The sequence below is a fragment of the Hyperolius riggenbachi genome, chromosome 8, assembly GCF_040937935.1.
Source record: "Hyperolius riggenbachi isolate aHypRig1 chromosome 8, aHypRig1.pri, whole genome shotgun sequence".
Classification (NCBI taxonomy): Eukaryota; Metazoa; Chordata; class Amphibia; order Anura; family Hyperoliidae; genus Hyperolius; species Hyperolius riggenbachi.
The window spans coordinates 44,030,831-44,053,380 of NC_090653.1; the positions used below are offsets into that span (position 1 = coordinate 44,030,831).

At 46.2% G+C, this 22,550-nt stretch overlaps 1 protein-coding gene across 2 annotated transcripts in view; it reads right to left on the reverse strand.

Annotated features, from left to right (window-relative positions):
• LOC137528774 (complement factor B-like) overlaps nt 1–22,550 on the reverse strand; it is a 161,088-nt gene that overhangs the window by 89,015 nt on the left and 49,523 nt on the right. The window contains exons 5-7 of one of the 2 annotated variants that reach the window (XM_068250341.1): nt 11,618–11,710; nt 8,830–8,963; nt 2,026–2,164 (exon numbers count right to left, since the gene is read on the reverse strand). In XM_068250341.1, the coding sequence (XP_068106442.1) occupies nt 2,026–2,164; nt 8,830–8,963; nt 11,618–11,710 (366 nt within the window). Of the gene's footprint in view, nt 1–2,025; nt 2,165–8,829; nt 8,967–11,617; nt 11,711–22,550 lie in introns of both variants that reach the window. The other variant, XM_068250340.1, reaches the window with a different exon arrangement.

Consider the following 22,550-nt stretch of genomic DNA (forward strand, 5'->3'; position numbering starts at 1 on the left):
CAATGGAAAAAGTACCAAAAAGTAAGTGAAAAAGTACTATCAAAATAATTTTGAATTTTTTTTTGCTTGCTGATGGTTTAAAGGGCATTTTATTAAAAAGTTTGAAAATATCACCTAGGAGAAAAGTCAGGGGTAAATGTAATTGCATCCTTAGATGCAATTACATTTACCCCTGACTTTTCTCATAGGTGATATTTTCAAACTTTTTAATAAAATGCCCTTTAAACCATCAGCAAGCAAAAAAAAATTCAGGGCCATATGCAATTGACTTTTTCACCTGAGTTTTCTCCAAGGAGATAATTTTTCATCTCCGATTTTAAATAACTTTCCAGTGCTTTTCAACTAAAAAAGTACCAAAAAGTAGGTGAAAAAGTACTATCAAAATTATTTTGAGTATTTTCTTGCTAATCTGGTGGCTTACATTTTATTGACAAGTTTAAAAATATCACCTAGGAGAACATTTAAGAGAAAAAGTGAATTGAATAAGTGCCATATAGGCAATTCACTTTTTTCTTCTTGGTTTTCTCCAAGTTGACATTTTTACACCTTGTCAATAAAATGATTTTGAAGCCACCAACAAGCAACCTACTTTTGGTATTTTTTTCAATTGCAAAGTGCTCAAAAGTTATTTTAAACAGAAGATTACATATTGTCTCCTAGGAGAAAACTTGGGTGAAAAAGTGAATTGCATATGGGCCTCTGTTTCACTTCAATGAGAATCACAGCAAAATCCCCACAAACTATTTTGCAGCGATTTTAATTGCATCTAAGGGCCATATGCAATTGACTTTTTCACCTGAGTTTTCTCCAAGGAGATAATTTTTTCATCTTCGATTTTAACCACCCTGGTGTTCTATTAAGATCGCCAGGGCGGCTGCGGGAGGGTTTTTTTTTAATAAAAAAAAAACTATTTCATGCAGCCAACTGAAAGTTGGCTGCATGAAAGCCCACTAGAGGGCGCTCCGGAGGCGTTCTTCTGATCGCCTCCGGCGGCCAGAAGTAACACGGAAGGCTGCAATGAGCGGCCTTCCGTGTTTCGCTTACCTCGTCGCCATGGCGACGAGCGGAGTGACGTCATGGACGTCACTTCAGCCGCCTCCGATCCAGCCCTTAGCGCTGGCCGGAACTATTTGTTCCGGCTGCGCAGGGCTCAGGCGGCTGGGGGGACCCTCTTTCGCCGCTACTCGCGGCGAATCGCCGCAGAGTGGCGGCGATCAGGCAGCACACGCGGCTGGCAAAGTGCCTGCTTCGTGTGCTGCTTTTTATTTGATCAAAATCGGCCCAGCAGGGCCTGAGCGGCACCCTCTGGCGGTAATGGACGAGCTGAGCTCGTCCATACCGCTAAGGTGGTTAAATAACTTCCCAGCGCTTTTCAACTAAAAAAGTACCAAAAAGTAGGTGAAAAGTACTATCAAAATTATTTTGAGTATTTTCTTGCTTTCCGGTGGCTTAAAAGGCTTTTTACTGACAAGTTTAAAAATATCACCTAGGAGAAAACTCAGGTGAAAAAGTGAATTGCATATAGCCCTTATCTCCTCAGTTATCTCCTAGGAGATAATTCTCATACTCTTTAAAAATCACTTTCAAGCATTTTACAGTTGAAAAAGTACATAAAAGTTGTCGAAAAAGCACTATCGAAATAATTTTGAGTATTTCCTTGCTTGCTAGTGGTTGAAAATGCATTTTATAATGAGGGGAATTGCATATCTGCCCTTGTCATAAAAGGCCACCAGCAAGCAATAAAATACTCAAAATACTTTTGATAGTACTTTTTCACCAATTTTGTGGTACATGTCTTCAATTGTAAAATGCTTAAATGTTATTTTAAAGAGAACATGAACATTATCTCCTAGGAGAAAACTCAGGAGAAAAAGTGACTTGCCTATGAGCCCATGTATGTTCTTTTGATAAATGCAAATAATACTGCTTGTTTATATTCAACTGCTGTGCCACATATACCTTTATTCTATAAGATGGCAATGCCAAGTGGTTGCCAGTAAGAATTCAGTCCGTCATATGTCTTACCTTTAAAATTGAAAGTTTTTAATTGCTCAATTACTGCCTCTGCATCCCCACTGTCATCATCATTCAGGTTCACAATAATTTTGCCTTCGGAAGCATAAGAGATAACAGCAAAGCGCCATCTAATATCATAGGTGGAGACCTGTGGACACAGTGAAGATAACAGTTATACAGGAAGATTGCTGTAAACCTCTCAGACTTACAAACATTACAAAACGAACGATCCCTGATGGTTGACGATGTGCAATCTGTAAATTCAACGACACAATGACTGACAGTGGTCTACCAATTGGAACACTCGGAAGTGAGTAACTCACCACTTGTGAGTTGTTTGAATGAAGCAATCTTTTGTTATCGTTCGACCCGAATGGCCAGTGGCATAGCAATAGGTCATGCAGAGGTTGTGAGTTGCGACCTAAGCGGGGCCCTTGGACCAGAGGTGCCCATTAGGGGCCCTCCTTCAACCATCTTATTAACATTTTTGGTGCTAAGCTGATAATAAACACTGTAATGATCTGCTCTGCTGTCTGCACAGGCAGGCAGCTTTTTGACCATTTTTCAGGTCTGCATGTTGCAGGTCCCTGGAAAGGATTCCTGTTTTCACTCTGCAAGTTTCAGACTTGCTGTTCTGGTGAGGGATTTGCATTTACTCATCTGGTTATTGATAGTTCTGCCTCTTTTGAAGGCTTGCAGTATAAATGCCATTTCCTCCCAGAATTCCCTGCTGGTCATAAAGGTTTAGTTATGCTGGACTTACCTTGAGTTTCAGCCCCTCTGCTGATTGTTTGCTAATATTGTTTTAGAGTAGTTATCCTTGGGAGTGCACTAGCATTCCTTCTAGTGCAGTCAGATTGTTAATTATCTGTATGGCCTGGTTCTGTCTTGTCTTATCTGTTGCGATTGCACTTTCTCCAACGGCGGCTGATAGTGAATCGCTCTGTTTGTTTGGATCGCATTCGCCCTAGCGGTAGAGGCGGTGGACCTTGTCTGACTCTTGGAGTATAACCTTAGCTGCGGTTGCTACTGGTTAATCCTTCTGTTTGTCTTGTCTAGCAAGCGTTCGCGTTATTTGTCTGTCGTCATTTTCTGTGTTCAATAGTTAGCTAGGATTGGTACGCTTTGTCGCTGTTGCGCTTAACGTGCGGCTAGCGTGCCTTGAACGCGCTTTGTCGCTATTGCGCTTAACGTGTGGTGACCGCGTTTAGCTAGCCCTGTCAGTTCCTTCGTGTTGGATTGCAGTTTGTTAATTGGTTCTGTCTTTATTCATTCTATGATCTGTCTTTACTCAGTCTTGTGTCTCTATTAGCAATCGCCATTCTTGTGATTGCTTTCTCACTTTGGTCTTCGCTGTTGTATGTCACTAGATTGGTGGACATACATACATTTTGTCTCTGTGCTCACTCTCTCTCTCTCTCTCTCTCTCTCTCTCTCTCTCTCTCTCTCTCTCGAGAGAGAGAGAGAGAGAGGCTATCTTGCCCTGTATTGCTTCACTTCGCACAATCTCCAGCTGGAATCTGTGGCTGTGCAGAGGGTTTATTCCTCTGCACTCCACAGCTCCATCTGCAATTCCCCTCTACAGGTGCATTTGCACCAAAGCTGGGTTCCCTTATCTAAACGCTTGTGGAGGGTTTCCGCAGTGTCGGCGCACATGTTGTGCGCTGACCACAGAGATAATTCCACATTTGTTACAAACACATTTTATATGTGCATTGAATAGTGGTAATTCTTAACTGTTTCCTTACTCTGATTACACCTCTCAGACACTGAAACTTTCCTTGGTAGGTTTTGGTACCCCATGTAAAACTCGCACTGGGGCCCCTAGCTCCTCATCTATGCCACTGAAAACGGCTAACACTGGTGATTATCGTCAGAACTGATCGTCTAGGATGGATCGGTATACATCATACATGTCAAAGTCTGGCCTGCATGCCACCGAGCCATCAAATTTGGTTTCCCCACTTTGCATTTTGTTTGGCCCACCTCTAGAGGTGAAGCCCTAGATCACCAGGGATGCCATATATTAAGGGGGAGGGGGAAAGCACTAGACACCAGGGAACTGTATAGGGAAAAAGGAGAGGGGTCACTAGACACCAGGGAACTATGGCCTCAACTCACTTAGCAGTTTAGGCTAGTCTACTGATGGTTTTTAGTCTACTGATGGTTTGGTGTAAATCAGTTGCATCAAAGGGGTATTCACTCATAATAACCGAATGTTTTAGACCCGGTTTTAGACCTGGTCTAAAACATTCGGTAATTAGGTTGGTAAAGCAGTGGAAATAAACAAAAGATGCAATTCACAAACAAGTAGTTATGACTGTCATCCTTCTCCTCTGATGAGCTGTCCTCTGGGTACAATGAAATTGCATAATTAATTCCAAAGGTTCCATCCTCACGTCTAAAATACCTCACAGAATTACTATACCTACAGAAATCAGCTGGTCTAATCTGTCAGAAAACGTGGGCGTGGTTACTCCTTGTTTGCCTTTGAGAATTGCATCTTTTGATCATTTTCCCTGCTTTACTGACCTAATTACCTAATTACCGAATGTTTTAGACCAGGACTAAAAACAGGTATAAAACATTACACCAAAACATTAGTAGACTAAAAACCATCAGTAGACTAGTCTAAACTGCTTAGTGAATTGAGGCCATAGGGCAGGGTGGAAGGACCACTGGAGTCCAGGAAACTCAGGGGGGCCTTTAGCGCATGGCACTACAAGCAGCTGCTTGGAGCGGCATGAAGGGGGAGGGGCACGCTGTTGCGGGAGGGAGACTGCGGCTGATCGCCATTATTACCATCAGCGCCGGCTGTGCTTGTGTCCGATCGTGGTTTATTTACACCACGTGCTCTGCCGCATTTATGTACGCCCCCCCCCCGCCCAGGCCCAGCTAATAGAATGAACGAAACTCTCACTGGAGTTCTGCCCACTCCACCTCCTCCTAAGCGCAATGGCCCGCCTCTCTCCCTAGCAGCAGCCGCACGGGTTGTTTACTGCCTGCAGGTGGTGCGGCGCCGCCTCTAACTCCGCCCCCCTGAAGGCAGCGTGATTCTCCTGGCTGGCGCCGGATGTCTGAGGGGAAAGCACTGTCACTGGCTGTCTGTGTGCCCCCTTGCTGAGCCCACCTTAGCCAGCCCTGCGTGTGTTCCCCTCTCTCCCCGGCGGTGGTCCCCCACACATGTGGCTGCAGCCTCCTGCATTAACTCAGAGACAAGTGCAGGCAGCCTAGGAGGTAAGCCCAGCGCCAGGAGATGCCACGCTATCATCAGCATGTAGCCTGCCCCACCAGGGGCCGGAGTACCCTTGACCACTGCTACACGGCATTGAAGGAGGCATACAAAGCAGTCCCACGGGCAGCCCTGGACTCCTCTGACCGCTGTCTCATACATCTTATCCCTACCTACAGGAGGCGCCTAGAATCAGCTAAACCGATCGTTAAGTCTGCCAAGGTGTGGTCGGACGAGGCCAAACTGAGACTTCAAGCCTGTTTTGAATGCACCGACTAGAAGTCCCTGGAAACGCAGAACCTGGACGAATGGGCGGACAACATCGCCTCATACATCAGTTTCTGTGAGGACTCGTGTGTACCAACAAAATCCTTCAAGGTGTATCCGAACAACAAGCCGTGGTTCACCAACAAGCTACGCCAACTGCGGAGACGCAAGGAGGCTGCACACAAGTCCGGGAACCAGGAGGACTACAGAAGGGCAAGAAATGACCTTAATTGAGAGCTGAGAACTGCCAAAAAAGAGTACGCTGAGACAATAAGAATCAACCTATGCTCAAACAACTCACGAGCTGTATGGAAGGGACTGAAGGCCGCCACTAACTACAAGCCCCAACCCCAGCATGCAACACCCAGCCTGGCACTAGCAGAAGAACTCAGCAGATTCTACTGATGGTTTGAGAACCAGGTAACACCGGAGGGAAACCTGGCACCGGCCTCCCCTCCTCTGTGCCCTGCAAACAACATCCAGAGCCTGTCCCCTCCCTCGGTGGTGGGTGAGGCAGAGGTCATGCGCCTCTTATCAACACTAAATGCCAGGAAAGCCTCCGGCCCCGACGGAGTATCTCCAGCCTGCCTAAAAACCTGCTGTCGGCAACTTGCTCCCATCCTCTCTGCCATATTTACCAAGTCCCTAGAGGTAGGCAAGGTCCCCGTATGCTTCAAGAGGTCCACCATCATACCTGTCCCCAAGAAACAAGGGGTCTCCGAACTTAATAACTTTAGGCCTGTGGCCCTGACGTCCGTCATCATGAAAACCATGGAGCGGGCGGTCCTAGCCCACCTTAAGCACTCCACCTCGCCCCACCTAGACCCCTACCAGTTTGCCTACAGGATGCAATCAACATCTGTCTGGAACTCATCAACGACCACCTTGACAGGCCAGACACGTACGCTAGGATACTACTCTTGGACTTCAGCTCGGCCTTCAATACCATCTGCCCACGCATCCTCCAACGGGACCTGGCTGCACTTGAAGTCCACTCAAGCCTACAACTCTGGATCACGGACTTTCTCACCAACAGGTCCCAAGTCGTCAGATTGGGCGATATCCACTCCCAAGCTGCAACCACAAACACAGGTGCTCCCAAAGGCTGCGTCCTGTCACCACTGCTGTTCTCCCTCTACAAGAACAGTTGCAGATCTGAGGCAGACTCTGTCAAGGTCATCAAGTTCGCTGACGACACCACCATCATTGGCCTTGTCACCAAGGATAATGTTCAGGAGTACCGTCAGCAGGTAGAGAGAATCTGCAACTGGAGCAAGGAGAACAGGCTGGTGATTAACACTGCAAAAACAGTTGAACTAATCATCGACTTCAGGAAGTCTGCCCACACCCCACCTCCAATTTATATTGACGGAACTGAGGTAGCCAGGGTGCCCTGTGCCCGGCTCCTGGGTACTACCATCTCCAGTGACCTAAGATGGAAGCCTAACATCACTACCACCCAACGGAAAGCCCAGCAGAGACTTTACTTCCTCCGTCAGCTGAGGAAGTTCGGCATGACTCAAGTAATTCTAACTAGCTTCTACTCCGCCACCATCGAGTCGATCCTCTGCTCTTCCATCTTGGTCTGGTATGCCGGCGCCACCACCAACGACAAGGACATACTACAGAGGGTCATCAGGTCAGCGGAGAGGATCATTGGGTGCCCCCTCCCTTCACTTGCCCTACTACACAACAAAAGGCTGAAATCCAGGGCACTGAAGATTGCCAACGATCCCTCACACCCAGGCCACCGCTACTTCAGCCTGCTGCCACTGGGCCGGAGGCTACGGGCTATCTCCACAAAAACCGCGAGACATAGGAATTCTTTCTTCCCCTCAGCGGTCAACCTCCTAAATTCTCTCCACATACTACCGTCAATTCAAGCCCTGACAGACTGCGGTGCCGGCTGCGCTATGGCTGACCAGCTGACCGAACCAACCAGTCCAATAGACTAACTCCCATACTCCTCAGGTCTCACTGGGGACTGTGATGCATATACTGGAATGTTGTAATGTAATTTAATGTGTACTTGATGCCTTTGCTGTCGTTGCTATCTATTTATGTCTCTTTCCATCTATGTCTCTCCCTGAGCTATATGTACTGTTCCAAAAATAATTCCGGGCATGACCCAGTCATGCTTGGCGAAATAAACGATTCTGATTCTGATTCTGATCATGATGCTTGCTGGCTGCATGTATTAAAAAAAAAAGTGGACCTAAACTATAATACAGGACAGAAGAAAAACATGCATCATGTGATTTACCCTGTTTTATTCCCCCTCATTTGTTACTAATTGCAAGTTGTAATTTGATCCTCTCCATGTCACCTGACTGCCATGCCACGGCAGATAAGCTCATTAGATAGCACAGGATGGTAACAATATGCTTCCATGAAAGCAAGAAGTAGAAAAAGTGCAGTTATTTTACGAGTTGTATGAGCTGTAACAAAGAAATGTTTTTGTTTAAAGTGTAGCAGCGTCTTTGGTACAATACTTACCTGAGGCTTCCTTAAACACCGTTAGGGCTGCTCCTCCCTTACCATCTCCCTGGGTGACTCCAGTCACACGCAATTGTCCCTGAAAGCCTGTTCGAGTCGCGCTCTGTCACACATGTGCGGCCCGCTTAGGCGTGTTCCCGTCCCTGGGAGCAATCTGCGCTTGTGCAATAAAAGTACAGGGACGGGAGCACGCCTGGCCGAGCTGCTCTTGTGTCACCCAGGGAGATGGCAAGAGATGAGCAGCCCTAACGGGGCTTAAGGAGGAGGGGGGGGGGGTGTGCCACAGGTTTTCTTGCCTGGAGTGACAAAATGGCTAGAGGCGCCTCTGAGGAAACTGTATAGGGGAGTTAGGAGGCATTAGACACCAGGGAACTTACAAGGGAGGGAGGGAAATTACTAAGTACTGTACAGAGGAGGGGGGCCAGTAGACACCAGGGAACTTGATAAGGGGGGAGTTGGCTACTAGGCATGGAAGTTAGTATGCAACTTGGTCCTGGTGTTCAATTTCGGCCCACTTTGTATTTGACTTTGACACCCCTGGTCCACATGAATGATAATCGTTGTATTTTACCATTGTTGGTATCATTTTTTTTAAACGCTTTTCGGCTGACATATCGTTCCAATCAAAGTTGAAAGTGTGTACCAGGCTTTAGTCTGATCTTTCAACTTTGCACAGTAGCTCCAATCAATGAGAACGTCTTTGTTCAACCTCATCAAGATCCCCCCACTATGGGTAGAGGGCTTGCTATCTAGGCTTAGAAAGACCTGATAGGGTCCAATTATTTTAACACTACCATAAAGAGTTGGCTGAAGATTACCTGTTCTATGAGTATTTCAGCGGTTTCCTTTGCGGCATTAAACTTCTCCTCTCCCTCCTTTGCTGATGCATCGAACAGTATGAAGAGGTTCAGAGGTTGTCCCCTTTTTAAATCCACCTTGCGTCCTGGACCTTCTGCTAGACAGAAAAGAAACGGTTAGTGGCAGCAAGTCTAGGAGAAGCAAGGGGTAGAAAGATCTAAAAAGCAAGGCCGGGTTTATACTTTTTGTGCCTACTGCCCCCACCTAGACCAAGTATGTCAGGGCTCTGCTTTCATGTGCAGAAGCGCCCCTCCCATTCCATCTACCAACCCCTCTTCCATGTGTATCATTCATGTACAACAGCATGGTGGCGTAGTGGTTAGCGCTATCACCTTGCAACGCTGGGTCCCCGGTTTAAAACCCAGCTAGGTCAACATCTGCAAGGAGTTTGTATGTTCTCCCCTCGTGTCTGTGTGGGTTTCCTCCGGGTACTCCGGTTTCCTCCCACATCCCAAAAACATACAGATAAGTTAATTGGCTTCCCCCTAAATTGGCCCTAGACTACAATACATACACTACACAATACATATATAGACATAGGACTATGGTAGGGATTAGATTGTGAGCCCCTCTGAGGGACAGTCAAGTGACAAGACAATATACTCTGCACAGCGCTGCGGAATATGTCGGCGCTATATAAATACTAAATAATAATAACATCCCCCCTCTTTCTTTAAAGGGAACCTAAACTGAGAAGGATACGGATTTTTCCTTTTAAAATAATACCAGTTGCCTGACTCTCCTGCTGATCCTCTGTCTCTAATGCTTTCAGCCACAGCCCCTGAACAAGAATGCAGATCAGGTGCTCTGACTGAAGTCAGACTGGATTACCTGCATGCTTGTTTCAGGTGTGTGATTCAGCCACTACTGCAGCCAAAGGGATCAGCAGGACAGCCAGGAAACTGGTATTGTTTAAAAGGAAACATCCATATCCCTCTCAGTTTAGGTTCCCTTTAACAGCTCCCTTGGGCACCATTTCCCGTTTTCATGTATTGCTCCACATTTCCAGCCTCGCTTTCATATGTAGCAACCTCTCTTTCGTCTTCAGCTGCAGCCGCCCAAGGCCCAGGCCTATGTGACCTTTTTTCAGAAATCTGGCCCTGCTTGAAAGCAGTTTACAACGCAGAGATGTAATTTCTATGAAATGATGCAGCAAGGCCAGATACTTTTTTACACAAAGATCAGGTGAGCACGGGTGGGATGACCTAAAGTCGATCTGTACGAATATGTTTGTTTTTCTATCCCCTCCCTTCCCTTTTGAGCCCTATGAAAGGCACCAGCCATCCTTATACAAACACAATCCTCCAGAAGCTTCAGCAGTGACATCACTTTGGGGCTTCTGGCCTAGGTAAGGCTCCAGTGTTATCTGGAGAATGGCTTCTATGTGACCGCCGTGCCCCGGCCTACCGCAGTGACTTTCAGGAGGAGCATGGCATACATGGTAATCACTCCCTCCTTCACTCCCACCTTTTATCACAATCATGTATACACAATACAGAGTTGAAGTGAAAGAGCTTCTTTAACTATTTAGCTTGCTTAACCTCTCTAGCGTTCTGGACGAGCTGCGCTCGTCCAGAGACGCTAGAGGGCACCGCTCGATTTTGATAATTTATTTTTCAAACACGCAGCTAGCACTTTGCTAGCTGTGTGTTTGCCCCGATTGCCGCTGCTCGCCGCCGATCCGCTGCTACCCGACATGTCAACAGCAGGTACTATTAGTGTATTACCGTGGCACAGTCCTGGACAAGCAGCCTAGGGAGACTGGGTCCGCTGGTGTATAGCATACAGCAGATGACCAGCACAATGGTGTTACCTGCATGGACGTACCTCCCACTCTCTTGTACCATTGGAGGTGGTAAGAGTATTGGTAGCCCCGCTCCATTCTTTGCACCAAAAGGAAACTATTGTATTTCTTTAACCTTTTAACAGCCCCAGCCAAGTTATCCCAGTATAGATAATTTTGTGCAGGGCTTTCTCAGCCCACAAAACTCAGGCTGCCTAATGCAGCACGTTGCAGCGCCAATTGGTGGTGAAAGAGGGGTATTGGAGGAGTCCACCCCTCTTCCATCACCAATGCTGTCATATCATGTGATTGGGACCCAGAAGAGGTAGTTGGCATTACAGCGGCTGCTTTGTGGAGGGAGAGGAGGGCCGATCTAGCGTCTGGAACAGATAACTATGAAAATGCTCCGTGCACCCACTCTACATTAGGCCCGGTTCAAACTAGCTTTTGCCAGTGGATCTGGCCATACGGTTTCATTGTCCGTTCTGTTGAAATAGGAGCCAATGGAAAACTGAAGTTTTCATCACAATGGCTGTAAAAACGGACCATTTGATGGGATCCAGATGGCCGGATCTGCAAAAAAAAAATGCTAAAGTGAACCGGGCCTTAGATTGCCAGGCTGAGGGAGAAATTGGGGGAGTGGTAAAAATGGGGCACCGCAGCCCAGCAACAGCAGTAGTTTATTTTGACAGGGAAAGAGTTAAAGATGGACAATAATTTTGACTTGCATTTCAATTCCATGTAAATTGGACCAATCGAAATCACCAGGTATTTTTCTCATCTTAGGATCACTTTCTGAGAACTGGAACCAGTGTTGTGACAGCTCCCATGTGGTAAGGATGGTCACCATGCAAGCAAAGCTTGTGAGAGGAGAAACCACCCAAATATTTATTTATATAATAAAATACTGCTGGATTTCAGCCAAACCACATGGAAAGCAGTAATATACTATTTCTGTGACTCACCTGTACAGAATGGTTTTACCCCTGCGATGGTTTCAGTAATAGAGTAGTGGAAACTTTCTTTGACCTCCTCAGCGCTGTCATACTTCTGCCGCTCTGTAACAAATAGAGATAGTGGGCCAGATTTATCAAAGCATTACCGACAGTTTTTTCTTCTTAAACAGTTCTAACTAGCAGAGGAATTGTTCTGCATGATAATAAGACGATTTTTAAATCCTACTTAATAGTGACAGTTTAGTGTGAATTTCTAGAGCTGCACTACAGTTAAGAAAAGTGCAAATCCATTCCAAAACTGCTGCAGAATAAAAAGTGCTTAACCACTTGCCGACCGCCTACTTCATATTGGCGGCGGCAAAGTGGCAGCCCCAGGACCACGTAACGCAGATTGGCGTCAGGTCCTGGGGCACTCTCTGGCCGGGGATCGCGCGCTGGGATGCGCGCGCATCCGCCGGCAATAGGCTCCGCCCACCCGCGACGTCAACCCGACGGCCAATCGGAAGCGCCGGCGGGTTGTTAACCCGACGATCGCCGGATAGGAAGCGTATAATACGCTTTGTAATGTTTACAAAGTGTATTATACAGGCTGCCTCCTGCCCTGGTGGTCCCAGTGTCCGAGGGACCACCAGGGCAGGCTGCAGCCACCCTAGTCTGCACCCAAACACACTGATCTGCCCCCCCCCTGCCCCCTGATCGCCCACAGTACCCCTCAGACCCCCCCCCTGCCCACCCCCCAGACCACCGTTTGCACACAATCACCCCCCTAATCACCCATCAATCACTCCCTGTCACTATCTGTCAACGCTATTTTTTTCAATCACCTGTCAATCACCTGTCAATCACCCGTCAATCACCCCCTGTCACTGCCACCCATCAATCAGCCCCTAACCTGCCCCTTGCGGGCAATCTGATCACCCACCCACACCAATAGATCGCCCGCAGATCCGACATCAGATCACCTCCCAAATCCATTGTTTACATCTATTCTCTCCTCTAAACACCCACTAATTACCCATCAATCACCCATCAATCACCCCCTATCACCACCTGTCACTGTTACCCATCAGATTAGACCCTTGCGGGCACCCAATCACCCGCCCACACGCTCAGATTGCCCTCAGAGGCTCAGCCTCAGACCCCCGCCTTATCAATTCGCCAGTGCAATATTTACATCTGTTATTCCCTGTAATAACCCACTGATCACCTGTCAATCACCCATCAATCACCCCCTGTCATTGCCACCCATCAATCACCCCCTGTCACTGCCACCCATCAATCAGCCCCTAACCTGCCCCTTGCGGGCAATCTGATCACCCACCCACACCAATAGATCGCCCGCAGATCCGACATCAGATCACCTCCCAAGTGCAGTGTTTACATCTCTTCTCTCCTCTAAACACCCACTAATTACCCATCAATCACCCCCTATCACCACCTGTCACTGTTACCCATCAGATTAGACCCTAATCTGCCCCTTGCGGGCACCCAATCACCCGCCCACACGCTCAGATTGCCCTCAGACCCCCGCCTTATCAATTCGCCAGTGCAATATTTACATCTGTTATTCCCTGTAATAACCCACTGATCACCTGTCAATCACCCATCAATCACCCCCTGTCACTGCCACCCATCAATCACCCCCTGTCACTGCCACCCATCAATCAGCCCCTAACCTGCCCCTTGCGGGCAATCTGATCACCCACCCACACCAATAGATCGCCCGCAGATCCGACATCAGATCACCTCCCAAGTGCAGTGTTTACATCTCTTCTCTCCTCTAAACACCCACTAATTACCCATCAATCACCCCCTATCACCACCTGCCACTGTTACCCATCAGATTAGACCCTAATCTGCCCCTTGCGGGCACCCAATCACCCGCCCACACCTCAGAACGCCCTCAGACCCCAGCCCTGATCACCTCGCTAGTGCATTGCTTGCATCTATTTCCCCCCTCTAATCACACCTTGAGACACCCATAAATCACCTCCTGTCACCCCCTAGCACACCTACCCATCAGATTAGGCCCTAATTTGCCCCGTGTGGGCTCCTGATCACTCGGCCAAACCCTCAGATCCCCCTCAGACCCCCTTCCGATCACCTCCCCAGTGCATTGATTGCATCTATTTTCCCCTCTAACCGCCCCCTGAGACACCCATCAATCACCTCCTGTCACCCCCCTAGCACTCCTATCCATCAGATCAGGCCCAATACATCCTGTCATCTAAGAGGCCACCCTGCTTATGACTGTTTCCACAAAATTTGCCCCCTCATAGACCACCTGTCATCAAAATTTGCAGATGCTTATACCCCTGAACAGTCATTTTGAGAAATTTGGTTTCCAGACTACTCACAGTTTTGGGCCTGTAAAATGCCAGGGCAGTATAGGAACCCCACAAGTGACCCCATTTTAGAAAGAAGACACCCCAAGGTATTCTGTTAGGTGTATGATGAGTTCATAGAAGATTTTATTTTTTGTCAAAAGTTAGCGGAAATTGGATTTTTATTGTTTTTTTCACAAAGTGTCATTTTTCACTAACTTGTGACAAAAAATAAAATCTTCTATGAACTCACCATACCCCTAACGGAATACCTTGGGGTGTCTTCTTTCTAAAATGGGGTCACTTGTGGGGTTCCTATACTGCCCTGGCATTTTAGGGGCCCTAAACCGTGGGGAGTAGTCTAGAAAACAAATGCCTCAAAATGACCTGTGAATAGGACGTTGGGCCCCTTAGCGCACCTAGGCTGCAAAAAAGTGTCACACATGTAGTATCGCCATACTCAGGAGAAGTAGTATAATGTGTTTTGTGGTGTATTTTTACACATACCCATGCTGGGTGGGAGAAATCTCTCTGTAAATGGACAATTGTGTGTAAAAAAAAATCAAAAATGTGTCATTTACAGAGATATTTCTCCCACCCAGCATGGTTATATGTAAAAATACACCACAAAACACATTATACTACTTCTTCTGAGTACGGCGATACCACATGTGTGACACTTTTTTGCAGCCTAACTGTGCTAAGGGGCCCAAAGTCCAATGAGTACCTTTAGGATTTCACAGGTCATTTTGAGACATTTGGGTTCAAGACTACTCCTCACGGTTTAGGGCCCCTAAAATGCCAGGGCAGTATTGGAACCCCACAAATGACCCCATTCTAGAAAGAAGACACCCCAAGGTATTCTGTTAGGTGTATGATGAGTTCATAGAAGATTTTATTTTTTGTCAAAAGTTAGCGGAAATTGGATTTTTATTTTTTTTTCACAAAGTGTCATTTTTCACTAACTTGTGACAAAAAATAAAATCTTCTATGAACTCACCATACCCCTAACGGAATACCTTGGGGTGTCTTCTTTCTAAAATGGGGTCACTTGTGGGGTTCCTATACTGCCCTGGCATTTTAGGGGCCCTAAACCGTGAGGAGTAGTCTAGAATCCAAATGCCTCAAAATGACCTGTGAATAGGACTTTAGGCCCCTTAGCGCACCTAGGTTGCAAAAAAGTGTCACACATGTGGTATCGCCGTACTCAGAAGAAGTAGTATAATGTGTTTTGGGGTGTATTTTTATACATACCCATGCTGGGTGGGAGAAATCTCTCTGTAAATGGACAATTGTGTGTAAAAAAAATCAAATAATTGTCATTTACAGAGATATTTCTCCCACCTAGCATCTGTATGTGTAAAAATACACCCCAAAACACATTATACTACTTCTCCTGAGTACGGCGGTACCACATGTGTGGCACTTTTTTGCACCCTAAGTGCGCTAAGGGCCCAAAGTCCAATGAGTACCTTTAGGATTTCACAGGTCATTTTGCGACATTTGGTTTCAAGACTACTCCTCACGGTTTAGGGCCCCTAAAATGCCAGGGCAGTATAGGAACCCCACAAATGACCCCATTTTAGAAAGAAGACACCCCAAGGTATTCCGTTAGGAGTATGGTGAGTTCATAGAAGATTTTATTTTTGTCACAAGTTAGCGGAAAATGACACTTTGTGAAAAAAAAACAATTAAAATCAATTTCCGCTAACTTGTGACAAAAAAAAAAATCTTCTATGAACTCACCATACTCCTAATGGAATACCTTGGGGTGTCTTCTTTCTAAAATGGGGTAATTTGTGGGATTCCTATACTGTCCTGGCATTTTAGGGGCCCTAAACCGTGAGGAGCAGTCTTGAAACGAAATTTCTCAAAATGACCTGTGAAATCCTAAAGGTACTCATTGGACTTTGGGCCCCTTAGCGCAGTTAGGGTGCAAAAAAGTGCCACACATGTGGTATCGCCATACTCAGGAGAAGTAGTATAATGTGTTTTGGGGTGTATTTTTCCACATACCCATGCTGAGTGGGAGAAATATCTCTATAAATTGACAATTGTGTGTAAAAAAAATAAAAAAATTGTCATTTACGGAGATATTTCTCCCACCCAGCATGGGTATGTGTAAAAATACACCCCAAAACACATTATACTACTTCTCCTGAGTACGGCAATACCACATGTGTGGCACTTTTTTGCAGCCTAACTGCGCTAAGGGGCCCAAAGTCCAATGAGCATCTTTAGGCTTTACAGGGGTGCTTACAATTAGGCACCCCCCAAAATGCCAGGACAGTGAACACACCCCACAAATGACCCCATTTTGGAAAGTAGACACTTCAAGGTATTCAGAGAGGAGCATAGTGAGTCCGTGGCACATTTCATTTTTTTTTGTCGCAAGTTAGAAGAAATGGAAACTTTTTTTTTTTTTTTTTCTGTCACAAACTGTCATTTTCCGCTAACTTGTGACAAAAAATAAAATCTTCAATGAACTCACCATGCCTCTCACTGAATACTTTGGGATGTCTTCTTTCCAAAATGGGGTCATTTGGGGGGTATTTGTACTATCCTGGAATTTTAGCCCCTCATGAAACCTGACAGGTGCGCAGAAAAGTCAGAGATGCTTGAAAATGGGAAAATTCACTTTTTGCACCATAGTTTGTAAACGCTATAACTTTTACCCAATCCAATAAATATACACTGAATGGTTTTTTTTTATCAAAGACATGTAGCAGAATAACTTTCGCGCTCAAATGTATAGGAAATTTTACTTTATTTGAAAAATGTCAGCACAGAAAGTTAAAAAAGTCATTTTTTTGACAAAATTCATGTCTTTTTTGATGAATATAATAAAAAGTAAAACTCGCAGCAGCAATCAAATAGCACCAAAAGAAAGCTGTATTAGTGACAAGAAAAGGAGGTAAAATTCATTTAGGTGGTAGGTTGTATGACTGAGCAATAAACCGTGAAAAAGCTGCAGTGGTCCGAATGGAAAAAAAGGCTCTGGTCCTTAAGGGGTTTTATGACTGCAATCCTTAAGTGGTTAATAGCAGTTCTAAAGATAGTGAAATAGTGCAGGGTAGACATGAGTTTTAAGGGTTCCTCCCCCCCTGCTGAATGCTGTAAGCAGTTCTGTGCTTAACCATTCTAGTGCTAGGCATTGAGGCAATACAGCAGTTGTATTGGTTACCTCAGCATCAGCAATCGCCCTCACACCCTGCACTGGCCTCAATGCACTAAGCTTTATCAAACACTTTACTGAACATTTGATAATTTACCTCATGGGTAAAATCTAATTTTGAATTCACTAAGGTGTTATATATTTATCAAATGTTTTACTGATACAATGTTTAATACATCTATAACACCTTAGGGCCCGTTTCCTCTTGGAGCGGTGCGATATAGCTACATAGCCGCATCGCACCGCAGGTGTCCTGAAACACATGCACGGCAATGGAAGAGTTTCCACTGCGTACATGTTGTGCGGAGCGATCAGAGAATCTGCAGCATGCTGCAGATTCTCGCACGGCCGCGTCCGCCCGCAGCCGCGTCCCATCTCCTCCAATACACTTGCGGCCGGTGGCGGAAGTGATGCGATGCGGCTAGGTAACCGCATTCGAATCACTTAGTAGTGGAAACGGGCCCTTAGTGAATTCAAAATTCGATTTTACTCATGAGGTAAACGTTCGGTAAAGTGTTTGATAAAGCTTAGGGAATTGAGGCCACTGTCTGAAAGACCTTCCTAACTCCTCCTCCTATTTTAAAAAAGTTTTAGAAGGAAACTGCACTATCTAGTAATTTCTTATGCTGTCTGAGACAATTCTGCATGGATTTCTAAAAATCTACCAATATTTTGTCTCAGACACTCTTGATAAATGCCCCCCAGTGTTTCTAGTAGTATGTATAATGGAAGGATGGTAACACTGAATATAGTTACAGGACACATGGGAGTGCCTGAAACACCCTATTGTTATATTCTGTGTATCTATACTGTGTGCTGGCTTGTGTCTAATGTCTTCCAGGCACTGTTTATGGAGAGGTTTAGCTCACTTTCCAGTACAATGCTAGACAGGAATGCTTGCATTATTCTGTCCAACCATGTGGGACTTGGTGGATAGTAACGGGATTTTCTGGTTAGTGTGGTACCTGGGCCAATAAAGTGTCAAAGGGCGTGGTGGAACGAAAGCTGAGGTGACTTCCTGTCCCATGGCATTTTGAAGTGGGCTGTTGGCAAGGTGAACGTTCAAGGACTCCTGTGTGGTAGCCATTTATTGGGGAGTAGTACCTTCCACTAATGTGGGTGGGCACTTGGTATTTTGTGGACTGTTGCTAAAGTTTCAGTTTCCCGGGTCTACAGACCATGGTATTTGTAGCTTCATAGAATTATGGTGTTTGTTTACTGCTTTATAGAGGAACTGTAACCAAGGTTTGAAATTTATCCCAATCAGTAGCCGATATTACCTTTCCCACAAGAAATCTTTACCTTTTCTTAAATGGATCATTAGGGGGCTCTGTATGGCTGATATTGTGGTGAAACCCCTCCCACATTGTGATGTCAGCACCAGAGTACTGACATCACATTGTGGGAGCCTTGTTGCATTGTGGGAAATAACAGCTGTTTCCAACTGCCAAAAAGCACCTTCCACAGAGATCACCTGCCAGCAGTAAAGATGTTGCTACCTGTGATAAATGTCAGAATGTAAATTAGGGACAGGAAAGATTTTACAATGGGCAAAAACTGACTAAATCATTTATAAATAATTAAAATAAAGCACTTTTTATTCCTTATGTTATTTTCACTGCAGTTCCTCTTTAAACTCCCAATAAACAAGGATTGAGGTTTATTATTTTATAAAGTTATTTATATATTTATATTGGGGTTGTTCACATGCACTTCCTTTTTTGGGGGAACTTAAAGAGGAACTTCAGCCTAAACAAACATACTTTCACTAAGTTGCATTAGTTATGTTAATTGAAATAGATACTGTAGGTAATATAATCTCTTACCCACCCTGTTTTAAAAAGAACAGGAACATGTTTGTGATTTCATGAGGGCAGCCATCTTTTTGGTTGAAAGGAGCTGACAGGGAGCATGAGACACAGTTCCAACTGTCCTGTGTCCTGATCACCCCTCCCAGCTACACATGCTAGGCAACGAGAACAACATCAGAAATCCCATCATGCTTTGCACAGCAGCAGGGGAAAAATACCCGGGCAGATTTCTTTGGTGGGGCAAAGCTTCGCTTCTGTGCAGCTAAAAATGGGGCTTGGATATGAAAAACAAAGTTCTGATGCTGTGAAACTGTTAAAGAAACACCAAGCCTTTTCAGTGCTGCTGAGTAGATTTTTAGTCTGGAGGTTCACTTTAAGGTGACCATACATCTACCGATTTTTTTTTTTGGCCAGATTGACCATCTGATTCCATAATTGTATCTAATTGGGTGAAAATTGTTGCCACAACCTGGTCACCCAAATGATGATGGGGTGAAATTGATTGAATTTTTCAATTTGATACAGTATGTGGGAAACATTTCAGCTGAAAGTGTTCAATCAGGTGTGTGGTGGTTATAGCATTCAATATTGCCATGACTGATGAACACGACGGACCACCAGCTGCTGTCCTCAAAGTCACAAGTATAAAATGTTCTCCGCCCCCAAAATGCAGCTGCCAGAACCATACATACTTGGTTAATGTTAGGTTTCTGTAAAACAGGAATAATGATAACAATAACCTTTCTATAGCGCTTTTCTCCCATAGGACTCAAAGCGCTTCTGCTCTCTCAGATTCAGTAGTTGGTAGTAGGATGAAGTATTCACACAACAAAAATGATAATTCTGCAAATGCCAAGCTGAACAGATGGGTTTTCAGTCTGGATTGAATCACATCCAGAGATGGAGCTGTCCTGATCTGCTGAGGTAAGGAGTTCCATAATGTAGGAGCAGCATGACAGAAGGCTCTGGGACCAAAGGTTGTCAAGTATGACTAGATTATTAGAACCTGTGGATCTGGGATTGCAGAGATTGCTACGCAGCTGCAACATATCTTTCATGTATCCAGGGCCCAGATTATGTAGTGACTTAAATGTCAGTAGGCCGATCTTGAATAGGACCCTCCATTCTATAGATAGCCAGTGAAGGGAATGCAGGACTGGCGTTATGTGGCAGTGACGGGGTTGGTTGGTTAGCAGTCTGGCAGTAGTGTTGGGCGAACAGTGTTCGCCACTGTTCGGGTTCTGCAGAACATCACCCTGTTCGGGTGATGTTCGAGTTCGGCCGAACACCTGACGGTGCTCGGCCAAACCGTTCGGCCACATGACCGAACTAAGAGCGCATGGCCGAACGTTCCCCGAACGTTCGGCTAGCGCTGTGATTGGCCGAACGGGTCATGTGGTTCGGGCCCGAACGCGCTCTGATTGGCCGAACGGTCACGTGGTTCGGGTAAATAAATACCCGAACCACGTCATATCTCCGCCATTTCTCTGTGGGTTTAGCTTTGGGTAGGCAGGCAGGGTAGTTCGCTCTCCAGCCACGCTAGCCAGGGTCCCCCCCAGTCATTGTGTGTCGCTGCTGGGAACAGTAGTACACCGCTCGCTCAGCCACACTATATATATAGCATTGTTTACTGCCACTGTGTACCTCGCTCAGCCACGCTATATATAGCATTGTGTTTTCTGACACTCTGTGTACACGGCTTAGCCTGGCTATATAGCATTGTGTGTACTGCCACTGTGCACCTCGCTCAGCCACGCTATATATAGCATTGTGTTTTCTGACACTCTGTGTACACGGCTTAGCCTGACTATATAGCATTGTGTGTACTGCCACTGTGCACCTCGCTCAGCCACGCTATATATAGCATTGTGTTTACTGCCACTCTGTGTACACCGCTCAGCCAGACTATATACCATTGTTTACTGACACTCTGTGTACACCGCTCAGCCAGACTATATACCATTGTTTACTGACACTCTGTGTACACCGCTCAGCCAGACTATATACCATTGTTTACTGACACTCTGTGTACACGGCTCAGCCTGACTATATAGCATTGTGTGTACTGCCACTGTGCACCTCGCTCAGCCACGCTATATATAGCATTGTTTTCTGACACTCTGTGTACACGGCTTAGCCTGACTATATAGCATTGTGTGTACTGCCACTGTGCACCTCGCTCAGCCACGCTATATATAGCATTGTGTTTACTGCCACTCTGTGTACACCGCTCAGCCAGACTATATACCATTGTTTACTGACACTCTGTGTACACCGCTCAGCCAGACTATATACCATTGTTTACTGCCACTCTGTGTACATGGCTCAGCCAGACTATATAGCATTGTGTGTACTGCCACTCTGTGTACACCGCTCAGCCAGACTATATAGCATTGTTCACTGCCACTCTGTGTACACGGCTCAGCCAGACTATATAGCATTGCGTACTCTGCCAGTCAGTGTGTATATTGCTGGGATCAGTAATACTCCACTCACCGTCAACCACTATATGAGCTCACCATGAGTTCCTCAGAGACCTCCGCTGTGAGCAGCACTCCCAACAACAGCAACAGCCAACGCCCCACGCAAGCTATAACATCCACCCCAGCAGCCAGTGGTCAGCAGCAGCCCTCCCCGGAGGAGAACGTTGTGTCCATCGGTCCGGCGCCAGAGCGATTAATGAGGGCTGCCATTGAGGAGATGATGGGGCCTGATGTGGAGGAGGAGGTCGGGCTCAGGCCAGCATCCCAAGTTAATGTTGAGGACGATGAGGGGTCTGTGACTGTGTCTGGGGATGTTGGGGTGGCAGAGGTGGTGGGTGGGTCAGACTCAGGAGAAGAGTTGTATGATGAGGATGATGATCGGGACCATCTGTATGTGCCTCAGAGTCCGACCCCGGAAAACATGTTGTATCGTGTGTTTAGGTACTAAAATCTGCGTTCCCAGTAGTGTTGGGCGAACAGTGTTCGCCACTGTTCGGGTGCTGCAGAACATCACCCCGTTCGGGGTGACTATATAGCAGACTATATAGCATTGTGTTTACTGCCACTCTGTGTACACGGCTCAGCCACACTATATAGCATTGTGTTTACTGCCACTCTTTGTCTGCTGGGAACAGTAGTACACCGCTCACCCGCCACTGTATAGCATTGTGCTCTGTGTCGCTGCTGGCAATAGTGGTACACCGCTCACCCACCACTGTATAGCATTTCTGTACTGCCACTGTACTGCTGCCAGTCAGCGTGTACTGTAAGGATAAGTGAAATGAGGAAGAAATCCGGTGAAAGAGGGAGGGGCAAGGGAAGAGGTGTTTCCCCTGACTGTTGTGCTGGGGAGCTGTACTCCACGGCGGCGGCCCCCCACAATGACATATGACGAGTTTGAGGAGATGGAAGAGGAGGGTATGGACAATGTGGACATAGACCCAGATTTTGTTTGTGAACGAGAACATCGCCGTCGTAGCAGCAGCACAGATGAGTCTGTTGAAGAACCCACTGCTGCACGAGTTCGCCTTGTGCCACAAGGTAGGCGGCGCGCAATTTCAGGCACCACAAGCGTGGAAGTTCAAGTGAGAGGCAAAAGAGGCGCAAACAGAAATCGCCAGCAAGGCAGGTGCTCCAAAGTCTGGGCTT